This window comes from Strigops habroptila, chromosome 3, assembly GCF_004027225.2.
Source record: "Strigops habroptila isolate Jane chromosome 3, bStrHab1.2.pri, whole genome shotgun sequence".
NCBI lineage: Eukaryota > Metazoa > Chordata > Aves > Psittaciformes > Psittacidae > Strigops > Strigops habroptila.
The window spans coordinates 27,335,673-27,360,278 of NC_044279.2; the positions used below are offsets into that span (position 1 = coordinate 27,335,673).

At 36.0% G+C, this 24,606-nt stretch overlaps 1 protein-coding gene across 8 annotated transcripts in view; it reads right to left on the bottom strand.

Annotated features, from left to right (window-relative positions):
• Positions 1-2,169: 2,169 nt before the first annotated feature.
• Positions 2,170-24,606, bottom strand: part of MDFIC (MyoD family inhibitor domain containing) — a 54,026-nt gene continuing 31,589 nt past the window's right edge. For 5 of the 8 annotated variants that reach the window (XM_030481096.1, XM_030481091.1, XM_030481092.1 and 2 more), the window contains 3 exons: positions 17,963-18,238; positions 14,441-14,479; positions 2,170-5,622 (listed from right to left, as the gene is read on the bottom strand). In XM_030481096.1, coding sequence (XP_030336956.1) covers positions 5,375-5,622; positions 14,441-14,479; positions 17,963-18,238 — 563 coding nt within the window. In that variant the 3' untranslated portion in view covers positions 2,170-5,374. The remainder of the gene's footprint in view (positions 5,623-14,440; positions 14,480-17,962; positions 18,239-24,606) is intronic. The other 3 variants (XM_030481097.1, XM_030481094.1, XM_030481095.1) reach the window with 1 other exon arrangement.

The window sequence follows — 24,606 nt, forward strand, 5'->3', positions numbered from 1 at the left end:
CTATTACAGGTATAAAAGATATTATACAATTTTTTCATCTAACATCCCATTTTTATGAGTATTGAATAGTAATGTACTAACAATTGCTGTAATATACATGCATAAAGGAGACAAACAAAACGGTATGTAGTGTTTTATTAAATTTTTAAGTGAGGTGAACTGATATACTAAAACCATATAGAGATTAAGATCATCAAATCAAATTCAACATCTCCCTGTTTCGTAGAATGGTAATTCAGAGAAAGTTCTCTCTTTCCAACTATCGTAGAAATAGCCCATCATATCAAAGACTTGTAAAGAAGAGAAAGGCCATCTTTTTATGTCACTAGCACCAAATCACTGGTAAATAGCATTTGCAAGTGCTTATGAGGAGGTTGAATTCTGCACAATCAATCAACTTCGCATTCGAGTGTACTGAGCACAGTGAAGAAGTGCATCATGGGTGCAGGGTATTATTTTGATTGAACTTCTTTCAATACCCTGATGCTAAAACTGAGTTCAGTTCCCCCTGCTCTCTTTGGAAGTGGTTAAGAACTGGCAGAAGGCTTATGAGGTAGGAAATAAAGATTAATGCCTGTAGGACTCTAGAGTTACTACTGTCAACATCTTCACTACCTGAAGTCTTTCAACACATGGTGTACGCACTCATATATGGACAGAGAGAAGGACAGAGAGAAGATACCAGGGAGATATTTCTCTAATCTAAGTTTGGGACTAAGAGTAAGATTTCAGATATATGATTCATTCTATCATATATGTGCTGCCTTTCAGGAAGCTACAAGACTGCTAACAAAAGGAACTTTACCATGGAAAAACATCAGTACAGTTGGCAATGCTCTCACAGAACATACATCAACTATTGCAATCAGTAAGACAATTAAAAAAAAAAAAAAGTGAACAGTTCAGAAAAGCTTCTCATTTAGAAGATTAGAAAACCAATGATTCACCAAACTCAACAAACAGTTCTTAACATGAGTAATATGGCTGAAATAGAGTCATTATTTATTCCAAAAGCTCTCAAATGCTCCTGATCCTTCTTCGCAGATGCCATTTTTTTTTTCTAGAAATATTATGTATTATTGATACTGGCTAGGACACCTATAATTAGTCTCAAATGGTGCTATTTGGCTACGCATTTGTCAGTTCTCTTACACAAACAATAATTTTGGCACACAATCTCAATGGCAAGGCTTCATGGTATGCATTCAAGTACAATTTTTGTCAGTTTTAACATCTTACCTGTGTAACGCCCAGAGGAGTCGTATCAGAATGTTTTTAGACCCCCTAAGGGCCCATGTATATACAGTCATGGTAGAACGTTCAATAATTTTTTAAAAGATATAGAAAATTTAGTGCAAAAGACTGTAGACATGCAGTTTCTGCAGCTTTAAAGTAGCATAAGAATGTTCACACTTGGCTTAAACCAACATGGAAATAAAAAAAAACCAACCCTTTGCTTAAATCACAGTTGAAACAGTCCACTCTGTGTTTAAACTAGCTGATTTTAAAAACCTTAATTTAAAATACTGGTACTGCGTGTAAGCCTTCATTTCATAGGCCACATAGGCCATTAGACCTTAATAGGTCTACTGCAATACCGACTACGATGTTGTGCAGCTTGTTTTTAGTAAACTGAAGACTGTTGCTGCAGATGTATTAAAACAATATTCATTTTGATCAAATGTAATCATTGCTGGAATTTCACCTCAATAACACAATTTCACTAAGGAATGACTCTGCCCTTTTACCGACGAAGTCTTTTACTATTGGAGATTCACGCTAGCACAGCTTCTAGTGCCGGAGTTGCTCCACCTGTAAGACAATTCACATACACTGGCTCATCCTCTGTGCAAATCACCCAAAGGCCAAAGCCTTCAGGAAATGTTGTAACAGGGAAACAAAAAAAAAAAAAAAAATCACAAATAAGACATGAAATTACAATTCAGAAGAGTAACAGGGCAAGATAGAAGATCTCTCAAAGTTTCAAAATAAAGATCTTTATTTCAAAATAGTGTTTGAGAATAGGACATCCAGTTGATATAAAATACAAATAGCAAGTTACCATTTTTTCAAATGGGCCAGTTTGCAGAACTATATACTGAAACACTGTACAAGTTCACAAGAACTATTATAAAATAGACAGTTAAGTTCTGATGTTTTAATTTTATTTAAACCATGTTTTCACATTTGACTCCTTCTAATTCTGCTTGTTTTAATTACACAAGGTGCTTACAAGATTGCCTATAGAGTGAAAATTACAAAACAGCATTTAAGAATATAAATATAGAAAGGAATTACTTGAACTACATACTAATATTCTCTGCTACAAAGATACATTTTACAAAAGTGCTAATATCTCTATGACAAACAGTAGCAGACTACATTTAAATGTCAAAGAAATCACACATTTTTTAAATTTTTTCAATTGTCTGTAATACTTTGATACTTCTATTCACTAGAAGGGTTAAACAACACTATTTTCACTTCCTAGTATTTCACAAATGAAGTGGGAAAAGAAGTAATATATCTGCATATGTGTGTGCACATGTCTGTGAGAGAGAGGCTGTACACATACACATATACACATCAACAAAGTTCTTGTAATTATTATTTGTATTTTAACAGTTCTAGAAGTAAATGCTTAATAGCAAAGACATTTCCAAGGTTTTCATAATTTCGATAGATCAAAAAACCTTCTGAGTTCCTGTAAGTAGAAACGGGGGTTTGTGCAGGGCAAATTGTATAAACTTCTACACAGATTGGCATTTTCTTTTTTTTTTTTTAACTGTATCTTTCTGTAGTAAAAGTAATTTTTATTAGCATCTGGTATTCATTAAAAGCTTGGTGCGACTGTGCAGTTTTCCAAGCACAAAACTGGAACTGCTCTGGCAGGGCACAGATATTGGGGCAGGACAGGAGACTGGAAGTCCTCTTCCCCGTCCTCAAAAGCACAATTGGACAGCCATAATTCATCTCTCCATGACCAGAAGGACATGAGGAAGGACAGTTTATGTTGCTGACTAGCCCCAGAGAGCATGTCCCCACCACCACGGTGTCAACCACAGAACTACATGGGGCGAAGCACTGTCTACACTTTTTCCAAGGTGCATCAAGTCCCAGTGCTCACTGTGATGCCCCCAATTTCCCCAGAGGCACTATGCCTTACAAAGGCAAAATGCCTCCAGGTACTGCCACTCAACCAAGGCACCTCTTCCCCCTTCCCACTGAGGCTCAGACTTTTAGGAGTCATAATTGAGCCCTGTGGGCCTGATTCTGAGCTCAGGGAATTTATCAACTTAACTATATGGTTCCTTATTAGCCTGCCTATTACCATGATATCTTTGTGCTCTCCAGCTGGAGCTAAACCAATGGAAAATTCTGACATTAATGAAAATGCATTTAGTTTATGCAACACAGATCTGAATCTGGCCCAATATATGAAAAACAAAACAAATCTAACAAAAAACCAAACTGAACCAAAACACCATGGTAAGAATCAATTCTTGTAGTAACTATGAAAAAACAGGTAAGAAACCCTCTAAGTAAGTCTGCATTGTATGAGAATACACCACAATATCGCAGATGATAAGGCAAAACGTAACACCTCCCAGCTCCCTAGTATAGTTGAGGATTCGGCTATGTTACCTTCATAGATAACTTGCAGTAGTAGGCACTACTAGTCAGTGTTCACAGGGACAGAAGCTTTGGTTCATACCAGACCATTTGTTGACTTAGCTTCACAGTCCTGCGATCTTTAGCTTGTCACATTTGCATAAACCGAATTCACTACAGCGGAAAGAGACATTTATGGTCAATTCACTCTACAGAAATATGCTATTGGCTATCGATGACTCTTGTAACAAGGCCTAAATTTACGAGATCCAACAATCTACAAATGGGACATCTGGAGTGTAGATAGGAAAGTTTAAGTACGTGAGATCAAGATGTGTAGGTGGTTTACATTGAAAAGTTGATGAGCTGCAGACATGGACATAAGAAACTAGCAAGAAAATGGTACCATTATTCCCCAAATCTGGGAATGCCATAAACCTCATTCTGTGTTGGACCAAATTCTTTTCGCAATTACAATGACAAAGAAAGATATTTCACAGAAAACCTTAATCATATATAGGGAAAAAGTTGCCCACTAGATCCTAACTGTATTTTTCAAACATTTTAAATCCCAATCCTTTTATTTTTAAAGGATATCATACATTTTTAAAATTTCATTCTTTTTACACAGCTATTTTAAAATAACACTTAAAACATATCTGAGAATAACATTTTTGCATTTGCTTCTTATGTTCAATGACAGAATTTCTTGATCAAGTCAGTTTTAATTTGGTCTTTATACCCCATTTAAATTCTGCCATCCGCTGTGGATTTTTCTCAAACAGTGAAGAAATAAATACTAAGTTATGTGACACTGGCTCTAATGCCCCAAATACTAACAAACAGGGCCACTTAACGTCAGGCTTAGATTCTTGAGTTAAATTCTGATAATCATAGAATCATAGAATAGTTAGGGTTGGAAAGGACCTTAAATAATTTCCTTTTAATAGCCAAAACTTGAAGATCTGTTAGTCTATTAGTCTGTTAGTCTAAGGATATATTTCATGTCTACATAGATTTCTGAAGTCTCTTTCTAAAAAGAAGCATTTCAAGTAATATTAGTAGTGAAGAAAAATGTAAGTTCTCTGTTCTGTCTTGATTTATAACAATGAAATCTTGTTATTCTAGCCTTGTTATTCTGGTAAAACTTACATTGACTTTAGCTTGCCAAATCTTCCCACAGTATCAATACTGAGATATTCAAAACAAAAAAATATCACCAACGTGACCATTGTAGCAAAACCAACAGTAGATTTCTGTTGCTGACTTCTGGATTAAGTTTAAAACAAGAGAGCAAAGCTGCTTTCAACCCAAAGAGATTGAAATTAAGTTATTTTGCTTTCAGAATGCCTGTAAAGGCATGTTATGGATGGAGGCATTTAAACATTAAACTAGGTAAAGGCAAATACTTAAGGCTTCGCCCTGTCATCTCTTCTCTGACTAAAATCTGTCACTTAATTCAAATGGCAATTTTACCCTCATGCAGCCTGTGGCAACAGCCCTATAATTCGGTTTCAATAAAGTCTTCCATTTGCAAAGCCAAAAGGAAGCTGGAATGTAGCTTGAGTTTCACATACAAAACTATACAATTTGTGTTAGAATACAGATTTTAGGACTGGTTTAGAAAAAAATATTTATATATAGGGAATTAACAGTGCAATACCAGTTGGTTGTGTGAAAATCTTACCTTGTCTTTCTTCAAATGTATTTAAAGAAAAGCTCTCCAGTTTTATAGAGAATAAAATAAAAAGGGATAAATATTTCATGATGGGAAGCAGATCCCACAGCATTCCATGCAGATCTCTAAGCAATCTGAAGATTCACAACATGCGTCCATTATGCCACAGTCCATATCACACGGGCAGTTACAGTCATCTCCCATCTCGTCCCCACAGCAGCAGCAGCAGGCCTCTGATGTGCAGATGCCACAGGATGCTTGTCCCAGAACAATGTTACAGAGGGTGAGAAATTCACAGAACAAGCAAGCCAGGATACAGTGAACACAGCAATCTTCATATGTACCAGTTCAGTAGCATGTTATATACAAACAAACAAACAAAAAAAAAAAAAAGAAAAAAGAAATCATTAATATGTTATTCTAAATCCAGACGTATCACAATATACAAAATAAGTAGCTGAAAGACAATAATTCAGAATAGACATAATCTAGCACCACAAAGATGATGTTTCCCATCTTCAAGGTCACTTTTGCAGCCTAACTCATCTCCCAGTTCAGTTTTGGTACAAGTTTCCTTTTGCCACTTCACTTCATGCAAATCTTAAGTACCAAGCATCAGCTTAGATTCATTTCTCCAGTCATTTATTATGCAAAATATCCATATCTATTATCTTCAATCATAACTTCTTGCAGGCCCACAAAGCGATTAAAAAAAAAAAAAAAAATCAGCTTATGAAGGAAACTATCTAAAATTATTTCCAGCCTCTCCCAGTACATCTTGCCCTTCTGAATTTCTTTTGTGGGCCTGCTACTTATGAAGAAATAGAAGGGAGTTGCCACACTTTTTGCACACCTTAAACCAGCATAACAGCATGTTGTATGTATTTCTGTACTTTCAACAATATGTAAAACATTCGATCAAAACAGATTTTTCTACTGCTTTTCGACATAAATCTCTTAGCAATCCTTTTAATGTACTATAATTTTCAATAAGTACACTTGAACATCAATATCCATCTGTCATAAGTACTATTAAATTACATGAGAAAATTCAGGTGACCCACAAACTGTCTAGCACCCAAAGAGTAAAAATATAGAATAACTTCAAACAATTAATACATCCACAAGACAAGAAAACACGAAGATTGGAACTAAACACATGCCACTGAAAAGGAGACTGCAGGAGTAAGGGATATACTCTGTTATTTTCACTCTCCTTCACTAGTAAGCACATAACGTATAAATTTCTATGTATAAACATATTTAATCTGTAAAAGGCAGTGACAGTCCTCCAGAAGGAAAATAAAAATACAAGAAATGTTCAGGATAGAGAATTAGTGTTCTTTCTTAGCATCAGCTTTCCTTCTTTTTACTGCTTACTAGCCTTGAACTCTTTTAGCCACAGACAGTTGAAGACTGAGAAAATGTCCAGGGGAAAATATCCTGCACCAGGCTCATCCTTTCCCTGTCCCTACAGTCTATCACAGGTATCTGTTATGAGAGGCCGGTAGGAAAGAGCATACTGAGCCATATGGGTAACTGGTCTGACTATCTACAGACATTACAGTTAACAGGCTGGAGACTGTTATCATAGGGGAAGGGTTGCAATTACTCACAACAGTAATACAACTACCAGGACTCCTAAACAGATTTATAAATGTCAAAAAATGACGCAGTAGCTGTGGCAAGTAACTTGATTGATTCAAAGTACCTCTAACATTATAGAAACTCTCACTGCAGGATAGTGTAGTGATGACTTTACATGAGCAAGCACAAGTACTAAAGCAATACAGTGGTAGTCTCAGACCTGCAAAGCATGTCCTAAAGAGCAAAATAACTACCTAATCTCTTAGCCCACTCTAAATATCACACTACTGGGGATTAATTTCTTTACTTCCTACACTACTTAGACCACTTAGATCACAGGCTAGCTTGGGAATACCTGCACTGCAATGCGCTGACAGTCATAATATGCAAAATGAACCCATATGTCCAAATGAAAAAAATGGAAATGCCAGGAAAAACAAGAAGAAAGAAAACAAACACCACCCCCCTGAAAAAAACCCCACAAAACAAGACAAAAACAAACAAACAAATTAAAAAAAAAAAAAAACCCACAAAAAAGCTAAACAAACAAAACCCCACACACAAACAAACCTCAGAAACTCCCTACTACTATGCAGGATGCAAAACTGAGAGGAAACTCCAGGTAAGATTGAGCTGTTTTTAAAGAAAGTTGTTGCTTGTATTAAAAGGCTGCTTTTCCCAAAGAAATACTGTCACTAAATAAATGACCTTCATAGCAAATGCAGAAGATATGAAATAAAGCTGAGGAGTATCAGTTCACTGAAGAGGACCAAAGTCAGAGTGATAGCAATTAATTAGCTGGTTGTCATGGAGATGGTGTTAAATTTGTTCAGGTACAATCTCCTTTCAGATTTTCTTTTAATATGAAAAGAAAAAGATAAAGAAGCCAAGAGTTCTACCTAAGAAGCCTTCATATTTGAGGAACTGAGATTTTTGATATTTTGCATCTTTAAAATACAGCTAAAAGAAGATAATGCCACAACAAATTTTGTTCTACAAATTTTTTTTTAAACAAAGGATCATAAAAAAACTTCATGTGTATCAGTATTGAGGATAATGTGTAGCAAATGTTGACTGCTTCATGCAGGGATATGTATAATTGCAGGCAGAGAAATAAACAGTCACAAAAATTATAATACACATTAATTATTAGGCAAGAGAGAGAGTTACAGGTTAAATGAATGGGACTGCACTTAGAAAGCACTTTCTGGACCCACAAAAAAACTTCACCTTCCTAATCTAAAAAACCCACAAAATTGATACTTAGAAGAAGAGGTTGTGCTGATTTAAATAAAGCTATTTCAAAGGTAAAAACTATGAAAACTGGCCCAAGACACAGAAAGAAATTTTGGCCATTAGTGCTATGACTCTGTGGTAGGTCTTTCTTTCCATCTCTTCTTCACTGACTGAAACACTAGAAGGATTTATTTACCTACTGTTTATTTTATTTCCTTCTCCCCAGATGGCAAAACTAATGTTACATTCAGAAAATCTTTATATAAGAATTATACTTAGTCCACACAAACACTTAACAGAAAGTAGAGATGCCCTTTACTGCTCTCTTCATTCTTGCAATGACTCATTTCTACAATGAACATAAACTTTGATCCACATTTCAAGGACAAACCTGAAACAATCTTGCTTTTATGTTCTTCATGTTATTGACTTTTAACAACTATCCAGGTAGCCATTATTTAACACACGACAAAGCATGCTGTTACCTAGTCCTGCCTAACTTGCTGAATTCAGAATCGTGACTCTAAAGGTCTAATATATTTGGATAAAATGGGTGGAAGAATAATTTCTTCCATGTATGACTCCTACTTCTGAGCTTCTTATCTACAGCAGCAATTATAAGGAAAAGATACAGTCACTGATTATTTTTTTTTTTGTAATAATAACCAATCTACATGCTACACGAAACACACACCTTTCTCTAGTACCTGTATTCCTACATCAACCTGTCAGTTCCATAGAAGAAATTATGCAGCTAAAGCCCACTTCCTTCCATTGCTGTTGCAGGGTGTCATGATCAGTGGAATCCAGCCACACAGAAGATGGTACATAAAGCTCACTCCAAAAGAAACGATCTCAGGTTTTTCACTACCATGTTGGAGACCCCTAAAATATATTTCACTGCTTTTACAAGAATTTCTAATAATTCTTTCCTGCTTCCAAGACCAAAGAGTCTATTTTAAATTACAGATTAGTTTAAATTTCAAAACTATTTTAACATACTAAGAATAAAGACTATACTTAACTTCCACTCTTTGACCTTACGATATCAAAATTCTAATAGTTTTTGCACATGAGTGAGTCGTGGAACACATTAACCCAACTGGAACTATACTTAATTTATATATTTGGGAAGAAAAAGTAAATTGGGTGATCTTAATGTCTGACAACATGTTTTCTGGAAACTCTGAATATATTTTACTATTTTCTGATAAAGAAATGACATAGTAGTATCAGTTATGACACTGTATTACCATAAAGAGATGCCAGCTTAAAATTATTTATTTCTTTGCTTTTTTTTTTTTTTTTGAGAATTAGAGCTATTCTCATACTTCTTTTCCCATTAGATATACTAATGCAATTAAGAATCACAGATGTGCCTTTATCAAGGACCAAACTCTATCTGCCTTGAGGTTCATGATGTAGTACTGTTGATAACATTAAATACTTCCACAGAGAAAGAACTTAGTCTATGTCTACCACATAAGCCTAGCATTAACGAAGATAAGCTTTTCCTTAGGACTTCCATACTACACCACATGAGTCTCAAATTTCCATTGTCCTTCAATTCTTCTATTATTACACTTTATTTAATGGAGGAATGCTGCACTACAGATCAGCAATATACAAAAGTAAAGATATGCTGTGTCAAACACTGCACAGAAGTAAACTTTATAACCCCAAAATGGTACATCTGCTTTAGTTCCTTCAACAAATGCATTTAATTTCATCAAAGCACACTATCACACTTGTTGACTGCGACCAAAAACTATGTTGAACGGCGTAAATTACAAAAGGCTTGTTTTGTAGGCAGTGATAGTATAATTTATTAGACCAACTTACAGTTGGGGAAAAAAAGATGAACTTTCAGACATGCAAGCTTATATTCAATTATCCTTTCCTTTAGCCTGGGATGAAAGTTCAACCCGAAGTTAAAAGGGTCATCCCATGCAGCATTTTTAAATACCAATGTAAGTAAAGCTGTTTCCTTAGTCGTTTGGCACATTCCCAAAAGTTACAGGTTTGTTAGGGAACTTCATCAAAACTGTTAAACAATGCCAAGGCAAACAGAAACCCAAGCAACTTGTCCAAGGTTTTGCTGCTTATATTGTACACACATCCAGCTACTTTGTGCTGATTTAACCAAAGAGCATACATACAGTACATGTAACATCTACTTTGGGTTATAAATGTTATGATAAAAAATATCCAGACAAGAAATAGCCTAAAATCCCTTAAAACTGTTTACACACATTTAATCAAAGTCCAGACGGCCCTAAGACTTAAGTCGAAAACAGAGCACTGCACCACCTACTAAGAAGGAAAAGAAATAACTGTTACAGCTGAACCCAGGACACTCAGTTGTAACAGCTATGCTGCTATGCTCATTTAAGCAAAAGAAACAATATAAACAATCAAACAACTTTAAATTTTGCCCATGTCTTTAAATATTTGCTTGTGCACACCACTCTTTAGTTCCAAAATTTTTGCATACAGATATTACCCTGATCTCTAATTCATTTTAAATACCAAGATATGCATTTCTTTTATTTCAACTTCCTTTTTATCACCTCCTCTTCATTTTTATGAAATGGTGCAGCTCTACCGTAAGAAACAGACTTATAAGAGAACTATTGACCATTGAAACTGTACAAGGGACACAGAAGTTAAACGGAAAAATGTACAGAGAAACACACACGCAGGCTGATCTGTGCTGCTTTTGTAATGTTTGACACTAACCTGTCACAAACTGACCCAATAAGCTTTCATACCAAGCAGGCAGGTCACATATGATAAAAGTTTTTCATGTCTGAAACAGTAAATAAGCTCACTTACAGGATGGTGACCCTGGTCAGCTTCTTACTAACTATATTCACTGAGTTCAGACAACTCAAAACAAATCTCCAGGCACTCTGCTGTCTCACAGCGAGAATCAAGGGCAGAACCACAATCAAAGTGGCACCTGAGGTCCTCAGCAGGGGTTTACTGCAGGCCCCTGTAGAGCCCAGAACCCCAGCAGGTGCTACAGGCGGCAGCAACAGGGATAAACGTGCAGCGCCAACAGTGGAGAGAGTCCACAGCCAGAGCGGCACAGCCAGCGTATGAGGAACCACCCCACACAAGTGTCTTAAAGGTGCGCATTGCACTGAGGTGGGGCCTAAACTTCCCAAGCAGCAGTCCACACACCATCACGCCACTGTTCCTGCCATGTACAGGGTTCACATGCAGCGTCTGCTACCTGTTCCCACGCAGAAAAATGCTCCAGGAAAAGTAAGAAATGAAGAAAGAATAAACTCACATGTCATATGAAGTATAGTTATCTCTAGATAACAGAGCTGCATCTATTTAGACACGGGAAAATACAAAGCACAGTATATGTGACATTTCGGCATTTTAAAATAGAAAACTATCTCTATTGATCAAGAAAATTAGGACGTTGACTGAACAGGCAAATTACACTGCAAAATACATGGAAACTTTCATTAAATTCTCAATACAGATATAACTTCAGGAGTAAAATGATCCAGTTCAAACATACAAGTAAAATAAAAAACAGGCCAATTTCCAGCATCTAAGGCTTCCTTAGAAGCTTTCACTGCCATTGCTCATCACTGCAAACACTGAGACTAGTTATGTGCTAGCTAGAGCATGACCTTACAAACCTGATACTGCAAGAAGACCTTTTTCTGTTACAGGCCCCATTTTCCATTCACTCTTGTTACACAACATGAAAATCACCTCCCAAGACCTCTGTGCAAACAAAAATATTAGCCAGGCTTAAAAGACACAACTCTTCAAAACACCTTCTTAAAAATCACAGGTTTGACCATATCATAATGTTATCTGCCCACTGCCTGATTGACAGCTGTGTTCTGATACAACCTCGTCCCACAACAAAAACTCTGTAGCAATTCGTGCTTAGACACAAATCCACTTTGAATCAATTTCTAAAACATAACAATGGAAATTTTGGCCCAAGTACAGAGATTTGCAGGATACTAAGTAAGTAGCTGCCTAAATGCTACTTAATGATATGGTATAGACTTCAGAAGTGTATGTATGTTAAAAAAAAAAAAATAGAGACAGAGAAATGGTCAGCAGATACTTCTGCAATGTTAGGCTATGCATGGTACAATGCATAGTCATATCAAATTTCAGTAAATAATACCAATCCAATGACAGAATAGTATATAAAAGAAAACCTACTGATGCTTTTGTGGCACACAAGAAGGAAAAAAGTAATTTAAAAAAAAATTAAAATCATAGGTCTAAAAGGAAAGTTCACTGAAAACTATTTTTCTGTTTATGCAAAGTTACACAAACCAAAATAAGATGCTCCTACTTCAAACAGAGGTCTGCTACCTTGCTAAGATAACTACCCACTACTTGCTACATATATGCACCTAGTGGTTCTTAAGACCGTGGCTTAACACAAAGGCTATTTGGTGTATTTGCTTTGTCTTCAGTTAAGCCATCACTATCACCTGGGATACTCTAATAAATTAATGTAGTCAGCAGCATGAGTTAAACAGTGCCCACCAACCCCATGCTTGGATTCAACACTGAGAACAGATGAAGTTGCATTCTACTAAAAAGAGGAAAAAAGTCTTATTCAAATGCACCCTGAAATCTTGAATTTTAAACAATGGATTTAAAAAAACCCCATATGTTGGGTGAGATTGTTCACTGCATCTCTAAGCTCAGCAGCACAAGATACACAGTCCAGCAGGTTGAAGAAAGTTGCTTCAGGACTTGCTCGTGGAGAAGCACAAGTGGCAACTTAAATCTGGCATCAAGCCTTCACTGTCTGTCCTTCCCCAGAGCCTCACGCCCATGCTGCAGGCTTTCTCTATCTACCTCACACATTCTGAATCTAGCCTTTTTACACTTACCAAGTCGTACCTTGAAAAAAAATCCTTGGAAAGAAGATGCCTTCAATGTCTGTCTGATTTAGAGAGTCTGGGAAAGAATAAAGAACTTGCTGTACATACAGGAGGCAGGCTCATCATCTGCTCACCATAGTTTAACAAGCTACCATTTCCAGATGAATAACAGCAATTGTGTATGCTCTCGGCCTTTTGAATATGTGAAGTACCACCCTAAACTCAAATTATCACAAATTACTGGAGCAGTGGAAACTATCCTGATAAATAAACTTGTGAGGTCACAGCAACTTGACCAGAAGCAAGAGCTCTGTTTCAAAATTGTATTAAAACCTGTGTTCCCTCTCTCCATCACTAACTTTTTATAAATGATTGCTTTGGTTATAAAAATGCATAACATCAAGCTTCATAAGGTTTTGCCAGGAAAGCTTAATTCATTTTTCACAGAACTATTAGCACCTACTTCCTTTTGTCCTCTCCACCCCCTTAATTAAATTCCTCTTCCATCTGTCCCACTTCCAGTTTCTTCTGTTTCCTCCTCCAACTCTGCATGTCATTACTACTTATACCTTCCACTACTCTAATACGCATATGTATGTATTCAGTCACCTATTTTTCTTAATTTCCTAATGTAGATTTACTATTCAGCTGCTACATTGCTATCTCCTTCAGAACTCCTACCCTGTTTAAGCTGCTTCAGACAGGTACCACTGCTTCCAAACACAGCAGCTGGACTGATGCTTTTTACTTGTTTACAATTGCTTTTTCAGGTTTCCAAGGTGTATCTCTGCACCACACACAACAGGTGCAAAGGAGTGACAATTCTCTGCTAGAGGTCTTACCAGCCAGAGTTTTGGAAGAACTGTGACACCTCTGACATCAATAGTTAAAATATTATTAAAATTTCTTTGAATAAAAAAAAATATTTTATTCCCAATATGCACTGAAACCTATCCAGTCCCTTTGAAAAATTGTTAGAACTGAAACAGTGTTTCAAAACTGTATTTTTAAGAGAGACACTCCTACTATTTCATAGTTCCTTTGGGTTTTTGTAATGTAAGTTACGGAGCTAAGTAAGATTTCTTCAGGGACAATATGGATTAACAATAGATGCAGAGGAAAAGAAGAGCTGGTGAGTGCATTTGCACCCTCATTTCACACCCAGCCTCACTGGATGTGAAAGTGTTTCTAAACAGCATATTCTGGAATGCTGACACAACTCCATACACTACAGGCTCATTTAAAAAGGGAATTTTTCAAAGCTTCTATACTACTGCATTTGCTAACCTTTTAAACAAGCACGAGCCCAAACAGGTTCCTGCGCAGGATGGGTGGCAAGCCTGGATGTTTCTTGAGCCTATCCTGCTTCAAGCACTACCAGATTTTCCATTCTCCCAATAGATAATATGTTCTAGAGCAAAATAACTACGAGACTTGGACTTGTTTTGCATTACAAATAGGTGTGGTGCTCCAGAAATCTTGTCTTTTAAGAAGAAACAAGAAGAATGCAGCTATTGGGAGGGAATAAGAACGTGAAAAATATTTTATCTTTTCTATAGTCAGCTTGATGACCATAATTTTCACTTCCTTCTGAGGACATAATATATTTCTTTTTTCTGGTCACTTTGCTTCACTTGAAACCAGTTATTCTCCTGACTGGCAAGAGTGCAGAGCACTCATGGTGGAAGAGAAGGCAGATGAAGTAAAAATACGTGTCATGTGTTTTCAGGTTTGGTTATTTAGAAAAAAAAAAAACCAAACCAAACAACAAACAAACAAACAAAACCAAACCCTAAAAATTAGACCATAAAATCTAAGGTCATACATAAGGAATAGCAAAATTACAAGTGAACTGGAATAACTGCAAATGTAGAAGTTTATCTGTATTTCTTTCTACTAAAATTATCAGGACACTATAGTAAATGGAAGTAGCTGAGTTAGTTCAGGTGATTAATTATTCAACACCCACAGTACAAGAATTAATATAACTTTTCTCCTTCTGCATAAGGTTACATAAAAACCTGCGTACAAGTTATACTACTATACTGTATAGATATGCATGGAAATGCATACCTTCAAGTAAACTTAAACCCAGCAACTCTTCAGCAGTAGCCAATGGCTTCTGAGGTTAACATGATACAAGTTAAAGCAAAGTCAAGTAGTTAAGCAACACTGCAAATAATTTCCAACAGTTTCCTATCTCTTCTACCCTCCTGTAAACCTTTTTGACAGTTTCTACAGAAATGTCATTGGATCAGAAGAGACAACTCCTCACAAAAATGCCTCAAGATTATGATTCATAATACAAGGAAGCTTTAGAAGTTAGGTTCAAATTAATGTGTATACCATTTTGAAATAATGTCTATGCAATCCTCAGTCACGGGACTTACTAGGGTACTCTTCTGGCTTAGTATAGTTAGATGCATTCATGAAGTATGTATATATAGCTGGTTTAAATGCAAATGAGCTCCTCTGAACAAATAACCTGGCCAAGTACAACAAGTTTTTAAAGCGTAGCCATCCAAAAGTAGTCATGAAGGTTTAACGTTTCTTAGATTAATAAACAGATTATTTTTAAGTTACAGATAAATCTCCATCTTTTTTTTTCCTTAGCGCTCTTCTTTATGTTATTTTAGATATTTTAACTGACCATTGCCAGAGTCTCTGATTGTGCATCTCACAAAAAAACCTGAGGCATGATATAATAGAACAAATTAAGTATATATTGATACTTCCTGCAAGGTAATGACTTGATAAGAATATCACTTATAGCCTACAGTTCCCCCATGCAGCCCAACAGGGTAAATTACTGAAAAGCTGAAGAAACTGTCAGGTGGCTTGTACATGTTCGCATGCAGATGCGTACACACAAATATATGTCTGCCAGAGAACTGTAGAGCAAAAATAAATGTCAAAAATAGAAAATGATTTTTTTAAAAACAAATATTCCCTTATAGGCATATCAAAATACCCTAGATAGATACACTTTAATCATTGCATGATAGAACATGTTCTTCACTCACAGTGGTTAAAAGAAAACCCCGAGCAGCAGACACAGGCCAAGCTGTTCAGAGCATATATCCAAGTTCCCACATTCAAAATGAGAACATTGCAAAGTTATCTGTATAACATTGATTATATTTCATTTTAGCTATCAGATGGCTCAAGAAACTACCTGTTACAGTAAGGATTACCCTACATTTCTGTACTTTGAAAGTATAAGTTAGACAGTGTGACAACACGATTTAATTATCTATATCGTAATCAGATATGCCTTTAAAAATATCATAATTTCTTATTGTATATAAAAATTGGATACTAGCAGTTTCGGGCAACTAACACAATCATGTGTTGGATATTAAAATAAAACATTAGAATTTAGAGCTAAATCTGAAGGTATCATCTTCTTAATTTTCTCCTCAATCATTCAGTAATTTGACATAATCATTGCCAAGGTATATAACAAAAAACAAAACAAAACCAAAAAAACCACAAAAAAAAAGAAAAAAACCCCAACCCACTGACTGTATTTCTTCCAATATAATTTTAGAAGAAAACAGGAAGTGTTTCTCATAAATAACAGTATAGCTGCATGAACAGGGCAGGCACCATCTCTTTAGAATGCTGTAATTTTTTTTCAGAGGTTGAATTTCTTAAATTCAGAGGCCTGTACTTTGTACCAGTCCTCTGAACAGATCTAGGTCTCTTCACTTACAGTTTTTTGATACTGCATGAAGGAGCAATATATAAGAAAAATATCAGGCTGGAGGGTGAACTGGATTTCACATAACAGAAAGACATAAGGGAAATACAGGATGTATGAAGTTTTGATTTTGGAAAGAAATGTTAGAGGACTGCAAGTGCAACAGAAAAATAACAGTAGGTTCTTGAAGATACAAAAATAAACCACAGCAAGGAGGACCAGCCCATGGCACAGTCTGAGTGAAGCTGTTCTTGATATTACTACATAAATTCACTGAGTAGGTTTGACTGAAGTAGTTGAAGTCAAGATAAGTCACTCCACTGAAATCAGTAGGCTTCATTCAGGCCAGTATGTGCAGTCCTGACCCTTCTTCCTTTTCATCTAGGCTAAGAATCCTCTCCATTTCACTGAACAATACCATCTCCCATTTCTCTAAGAAACTGTGCCAGTACCCACGCCCCAGAGGTTTTTTTTTTAACCAGTTGCATCTATGCCTGCCTCAAACCAATAAAATTTATAAAGCCTCTGCACCCTCCTTGTGACACACAGCAGCAAAGCCCATTGCGTGTATTAGTGCCAATGGGAAGAGAATGGATTGAGGGGAGGCTCAGGAACTCTGGAACCATTATCGTAACTGCAAGCAGTGAAAACACACACACAGCTAAAACATGAAGGGAAATTACTTACTTTTGCTTATTTAAGTTGCGCATATAGAGTAAAAAGCTTTTTCACGCAAATTATTTACTGCCCAAATATAGCATAAGGCATGTAAAACACTGAATCACAGGTCCAAATCTAGTGCTCAGACCTCATGGCTAGTCAGAATATCTGCTAACACAACATTTTCAAAAACAAACTCTACCCTCATAGAGCCTGCCATTACTGGATTTAAATATTTACTATGCTTTGAACTAGTGCTTTAACATGTTTTTCTGGTGTATATGTGACAATGTTGACAAGAGCTTCTATTAATTCAGGGTACTAACTACAGTGATCAAAACATTATTAGACGATGTTGGCCAAATGTTTGAAAGCAAGAAATCTCCCATTGCTTCAAATTCCTTCAAACACTTAATATTCCTTTGGGGAATTAATACTTCCTTTGGGGAAGTAACTTGTGTTTTATCATAATGGTTTCTATTTGTTTCTGGAGCATGAGTCATGCTCTTCAATTATTTTCAGTTGATTGTGTAATTATTAGTGGGAACAGGGTTTGGGTAGTTTTATTCAGTTTGTGGTTTTTTAATAAGAATTTCTGCTTACCTTCAGGTGAAGTACCTGGCTTTTGAGAAAATGCAGAGCTTATTTTACTCTTTTTGCTGCCATTGCTGTTGACAGACAAGGTGGACTGAATTTTTCTGTGCATTTTTTCTGAAACAGGAGCCGAATGTTTTCTGTTGTCTGCAGGCATGTGCTTGATCCCATTGTGAATTCCACTTCCATTACTCAGACCCACGTGACCATTTTGGATTTTGCCAGTTTCTTCCTCACCCATTTCCAGTGCTGAAGTATTTGGCTGAGGCAAGCGTTGAGGTTGTGCTTAAAATGAAAGAAAGAGAGGGTTAATTTAAATTGTAAATTGATAACTGAACACTTTAGACTAGACTGGGAATGCAACTTTCATTGCTCTTATTGATCAAAGAATAGACTGAAAAGTTATATTCCCCCATCAAAACAAAACGGCAAAAAATAGCTCTAGATTAAAAACAATTTTCAGGTGTTCAGAAAACACCTCATGTCTGCATTAGGCCTATATTCCCCATTTAGCACCACACAGAAGGTTTGCAAGACTCTGTGAATTACACAGGGATAATAAAGCAAGCAGTTTGAAGAAGGAAAAAAAAAAAAATCAAGAATAGGAGAAAAAGTAGCAAAACTAAGATAAATTTGTGTTAAGGAAGACAAATAAAGACTAGGGGAAATGCAAGAGAATGAGGGAAAAAGGTGTAGAATCATAGAATTATAGAATAGTTTGGGCTGGAAAGGATGTTCAAAGGTCATCTAGTTCAAACCCCCTGCAATGAGCAGGGACATCTTCAACTAGATCAGGTTGCCAGAACCAGATGCAGCCTGACCTTGAATGCCCTGCTAAAAAGTCTCTCATGGATTGCTGGGAAGAACAGAACCAATCAAAATCTGGTTTTGTGGAGGAAGTGATCCAGTAACCAGAAGGAATAATCATTCAAACACCACACAGCTGCAGCAAGCCAGAGCTTAATTCAGAATGACAATTTTTAAAATTGCTTTAATGGGCCAGTTAAGGCTTTTAATGGCAACCAACTGAAATGGTCAAAGGGAAAAAATACAAAACCAGTCAAGGGAGGAATCTGCAGTGGCCTGGTTAAGACTCCAAGAGTATATAACCCCATTCTAAAGAGAGGGCACAAAACTCGACCATTCTTTGTTGAGGTACTGTATCATAAAGGAGCACAACGCTGACACCTGAACAACTAACTGTTGCCCAAAAAGTTTTTCATTGCCAATACTGAAACTGCTTCTCCTTTCACTTTTGCATTAGTGTTTGCAAAACTTACGAAGAGAGGCATAAGCAAGGCACTTTCTTCACTCTGGAATTCAATTTGTAGTATATATTCTGTTCACTTTTCCAGACTCTTGTAAAGGCCCCAAACCAGATTTTTAGGGAGTTCTCTCTTACCTGAATAGGATTCATTAAAAGAATACTACCAGGAACCCTTTGTGTAGGTCATCTTTCCACATATGTGCACAACCAATTTTCTTAAAATTAAAAAGGTATTCATTCCATTTTAAAAATAGTCAATGTAGACCTAACCACAGTCAAAAATAAAATCTTTGGCAACATCAGGAATAACTATTTTGCTCTCTGAAATTCAGTGTTCATGACCATAGTTCCCTATAGCTTTTTCTTTTCATTACCCCACTCAAATGTAAATTGTACTATTAAGAACAGTGTTTCTCACATTCCATGAAATGTTGTTTCCTCAAATTGCACTGCCTGATTACCAGATGTGGAGTGGTGCAGTTATACCAATAACCTGGCATTACTGGGGAGGGATTAACCTTCCTCAATAAATAAAAACAATAGATTATACTAAAAATTCTGCATGTCTGGACATGAGTTTCTAAAACTGACAGTTATGACCTTTTCCAAGCCAGCTAAATTGGTGGTGACAGCTTACAGTTGTTTGTGTATTTTTGGTGCTTTGCTATAATACAGTTACTTGACAAATTATCCAAAATACAGTCTTCAAAATTAGGTGTGTTTCTGTTAAACTGTGGGTGAATGGGAAGTCTTGGAGAACCTAAACAGTTATATGTTTTTGCTTTTATTATTATTTTTACTAAGGGTTTGGGGGATATTTTTTGTGTTTTGGTGGGGATTTTTTTTAATTCTTTTATTAAATAATCCTGTTCCCAAAGTAGTCTTACTTCAGTCTTTTAGCATTAACATACAACTTTTTAGCTGACTGGCTTTGCAGTATTCACATGTGATATGCAGGTCAAATCAAAATGGAATAAAACCCCAAATGGATTAGTTATCTCAATTTAAATTTATTTTAACTTTATTGATAATTTTGCACAAGGGAGACTTGAATCTTATGGTTAAAACACACTTGAAACCAATTAGGAATCATATGACCGCATTCTAGCATAAAGAACAAAAGCAATTGACAGTTCCAAGATTAAGCCACAACCACTCAGTTTAAAACAGAAATATTTTTACCTTATTTTTTAAAGGTTGTGTATATCTTAAAAAAAAAAAAGGTGTAACATGGGGAACGACACAATGCTTCTTAAAACACAGTGATACCCAGGGACTCTCACTCTCTCTTTAATGATCCACTGCTCTCATTCAGCTGTCTTTCTTTTTTCAAATCTTTACATATGTGACAGCTCTCAAAAGTAGACCATAGACCATCTGGCATTTTCTGAGGTGTAACTTGTGCAAATTCAGCTCTACTGGGAACACAATGCTATCTTCTGCCTGCGTTATAAAAGATACAATAGAATGTAGAACTTATGAGTTGTTTTGAATTATTCATTTTTTGCCTGTATATTCAAGAAATTTTACAAACTCTGCATTTTGTACTACATAATCACATGCGTTAAAGGTACAAAGAAACTTTTTGACACCTCTTTTCTACAGAAAGATGGCATTTTGTTTGATATGTGAACATTCAGCGCCTGTTATATCATTCTAAACAGGCCTTGTGCTGCTACAAAAGATCCCATTTTATACTCTATGTATGAGCAAAAAATTTATTCTTGATATTCAGAAACTAATGCAATACACATCAAAATTTAAAATATGAGTTGGATGAACATTCAGCACAAATCAGGATGGCACTGGTCACTTACTATACATTAGAGATTTTAAAAAAAATAATTCCTCATGCAACACAGAAAAATTGTCATTTCGAACATTCACAATGAATAGTTTCAAATGTCCTAAGAAATACTCTGCTTTTTAGGTTAATATGGTTTTAATCCTTAGCAAAACCAGTAGATTTAAGTCAATATTTTATACAGTGCTAACACTAGTGGATTTTCAATAAGAATGACAAATATTGGATTAATGATTCAATAGACTGAATCTTTTTTGATAGAAAACTAGCAGATAATGTAGCTAGTAATAACTGTACATGAATCTGCTGACTGTGGAAAAGCAATAAAATGGCAATATATTGCTATAGCATATAATCTATTAGCGTGTTTCACTGCTTCCCTGTCATTGGTTTCCTTGCAAAGTGGGCCTTAATACAATAACTTTTGCTGTTATTTAACTGACTTTACATAATACTTTAATTGTGAGGTTACGATCTGGTGAAAAAATATTCGAGTACCAAATATTTACTTGATGGTTTTGAAGTAACTGCACATTCTCATTCAGACTGTAAAATCCTCAGTGGTGTTTAAATGAATATGCACATATGTATGCACACTGACAATACATTGTTTACACCTTGCAAAAGCTATTCTTAGGAGAAAAATCCTGATGCAGGCATTTAACAGAAAAATGTTTGTCAACACATGGAAACGCTCCACCAAAAGAGGACAGTCTAAGCTATCATTAGGGATTTTACACAAAACACAAAAACAAATATGCACACAATACAGACTCCTTGGAGTCAAAGTGAATCAAAAGAAAACATCAGGAGGGAGAGAAGAATTGAGACAGCTAATTAGTAGCCTAATCACATTAAAAGCAATTCCAAGGCAGCTGATATGCCCACGGAGTTTGCTAGGCTGGCCAATGCCACCGATGGAAAAAATACTTTCCATTTTACAGCCTGAATCATCTGACTGTACACCCAGAGAGGTAAGAACGCTGTTTTTCTTCACTTATGACACAATAGTTTATGACATCAGATCAGGCCACAGAAGCAATGTTTTTGCAGGTGGACTAGGGAGGAATAAAATGCACAACTCCTGGGTGTAAAAAAAAATAAAATATAACCTTTGGTATTTTCAAATATTGAGAAAATACAAAGTATCATTTCATTTGAAAATATCCTCAATGCTTCTCTGTCTCCCAAAACAGTTGAAACCACAATAAGGGGTGAGCTCTTTTTAGGAAATACAGGTCCTGTTTGGGTCCATTAATGTTGAAAGCCAAGATCCACATGCTAATTCGAGCTGGGGAAATTGTTTGATCTCAGTGGTAGCCGCTCCTACTCCCTCTGCATGGATCACACAGAAGAGACCACGTGCAAGGGAAGTAGGAATCAGGCCTCTCTTTTTTATCAGTGCTTCTTCACAACACCGACCTAAGCTTGAGGGGAAAAAGAATGCAGATGACAGAAATATCATGGATTGCACAGTAAAATTAGGGCCTGCCTGGATTCTAGATAAAATTAAGGCGATTCCAAAGTGCTTCTGGAAAAGACATCAATTCCTGAGATATAAAAGGCAACATTTCCAACTGATTAGCAAAAAATCTTACCTTTTCAAAAATATTACTAATCATATACATTCATACATTCAATAAGCATAAAATTTCAGTGAAGCTGGGAGAAGTCAAATATCTCACTCTCCCTCCCCACTTTTCTAACTAAAATCCTGACTAGTCTCTACGTGATCTTCAAACTACATCAATAGTTTTCTCTGCCTAGCTATCCAGAGTATTAACATTCAGATTACAAAATGTATCTCTGAGTCAACTTGTGAAGTGGCTTTTGTCAGCAATTATTTTTGAATATTTTCTAGGACATAAATAGCATATACTGCAGCTTCCACATCACAGAAGGCATACATTAACTAAATAACAAGGTACCATCAAGGTACAATCTATCTTTTAAAATCAATTTTTTATACTGAATTTTTTATACCATGCTGACTTTACAAGGAAAACAAAGTACCAACTAACAGCATCAACCACCTTTTTAGAATTGCTTCTTGTAAGACATGAGGGCACCTTCAAAATGAATACAATATATTATTATGAAACAGGATGTCCTTTGTAATGAAAATACTGTAGTAAAATTGCTGGTACAAGTTTTCCAGGACCCACACTGAGAACACTTTGTTAAAATACGCCTGAGAACACATCCAGGGAACACCAGGTATAACAGAAATGGTGCTGGCAGGGGACAAAGGGAAAAGACATTTTATCCTGTCAGCTCTCAGTTGGTGAAGGGCTGACGCGGGTGGCAAATGCCTGTGTGCGTGTGTGTTTATGGGTTGAGAAGGCAATGCAAGTGCACAAGAAGGTTCCAAGAGTACTCTTACATCCGTGCAAAGACACCTGCAGTGCCTTCCTTTGGAAGCACCGCAGGACCTTACACGCTGTTTGAAGGGTTGCATGAATTGTATAAAGATGCCTTTGACATACCCAGAAAGAAGCAGTTACCACAGCGAAGCATGAAAAGGGCTGGTAGCCAGGGGTTTACAAAGTTGATAAGATTCCCACTGAAAATGTGGAGCAAATTTCTCTATTTACAAATCCTCTTTCCTGACATGTTTTTGCAAAAGGAAGAGATGCCTGCTGATTTTTTTTCATGATAGCAACAGCAAATTTTTAATCATTGCTGAATAAATGCTTAACACTTTTAATTACCTATCTTTTAACAATTATCTCAAAACCCAAATATCCTTTTGTCTTCTAATTACCATTAGATTATCAGTGAATTCTCCCTCCTTATCATACACAAATCTTGCCATCATTAACAATGTTTTTTTGAGACTGCAAATATTGGCATCTATGATAAACTTTGCAGATGATTTGGAAATTCTTGCTAGATCACAATATAATTAGAAATAAAGATGTTTCACATAATGCAATGATTTTTAAGCCACATCTACGTAAAGTGGAATATTGGTCTTACTCTAGGATACAGTTTTCAATTCTCGAGAACAAACTGTAGTAGCTCACCATGAAAAATCCAAGAAAAGAGCCAAACACAAAATAGAACATTACAGCTAACAGGCACTCAGACACCTGGGAAATAAGTTTCTATATAAAAATAAGTTTAAAAGTGTGAAATTTTACCACAAGCTTTCTGCTTGCAAATTTATCTATGCATTTTTCTCCTCATACATTCTGCTAGAGGACTGGAAAAGAACTGCAGTATATTTGCCCTTATCTTTTATAGCATTACAACTAATTACAGCAGTGGTGATCATTGCACATCTCTGTGTGACGGATTAACTGATGGTCACTATTCCAACATTCCACTGGTGTATTTATGGTGGTTAACACATTCATTAATTACTACCAAAGCTGATTTTTTTTTTTTATTTAAGGTGAAATGCCTAGTTATTTCCTCCTATGTTTTCTACATAGGTAGCTTATTAAGAGGCATCTTAATCTACTTGATTTTTTTGTTAAATCTTTCTTTATAGTGCACAGTGGCTTGTAGAAGTTGGATTTGAGAACAAAATAATAAACACATTAAGAATCAGATAATTTTTTGTGAATTTCTAAAGTG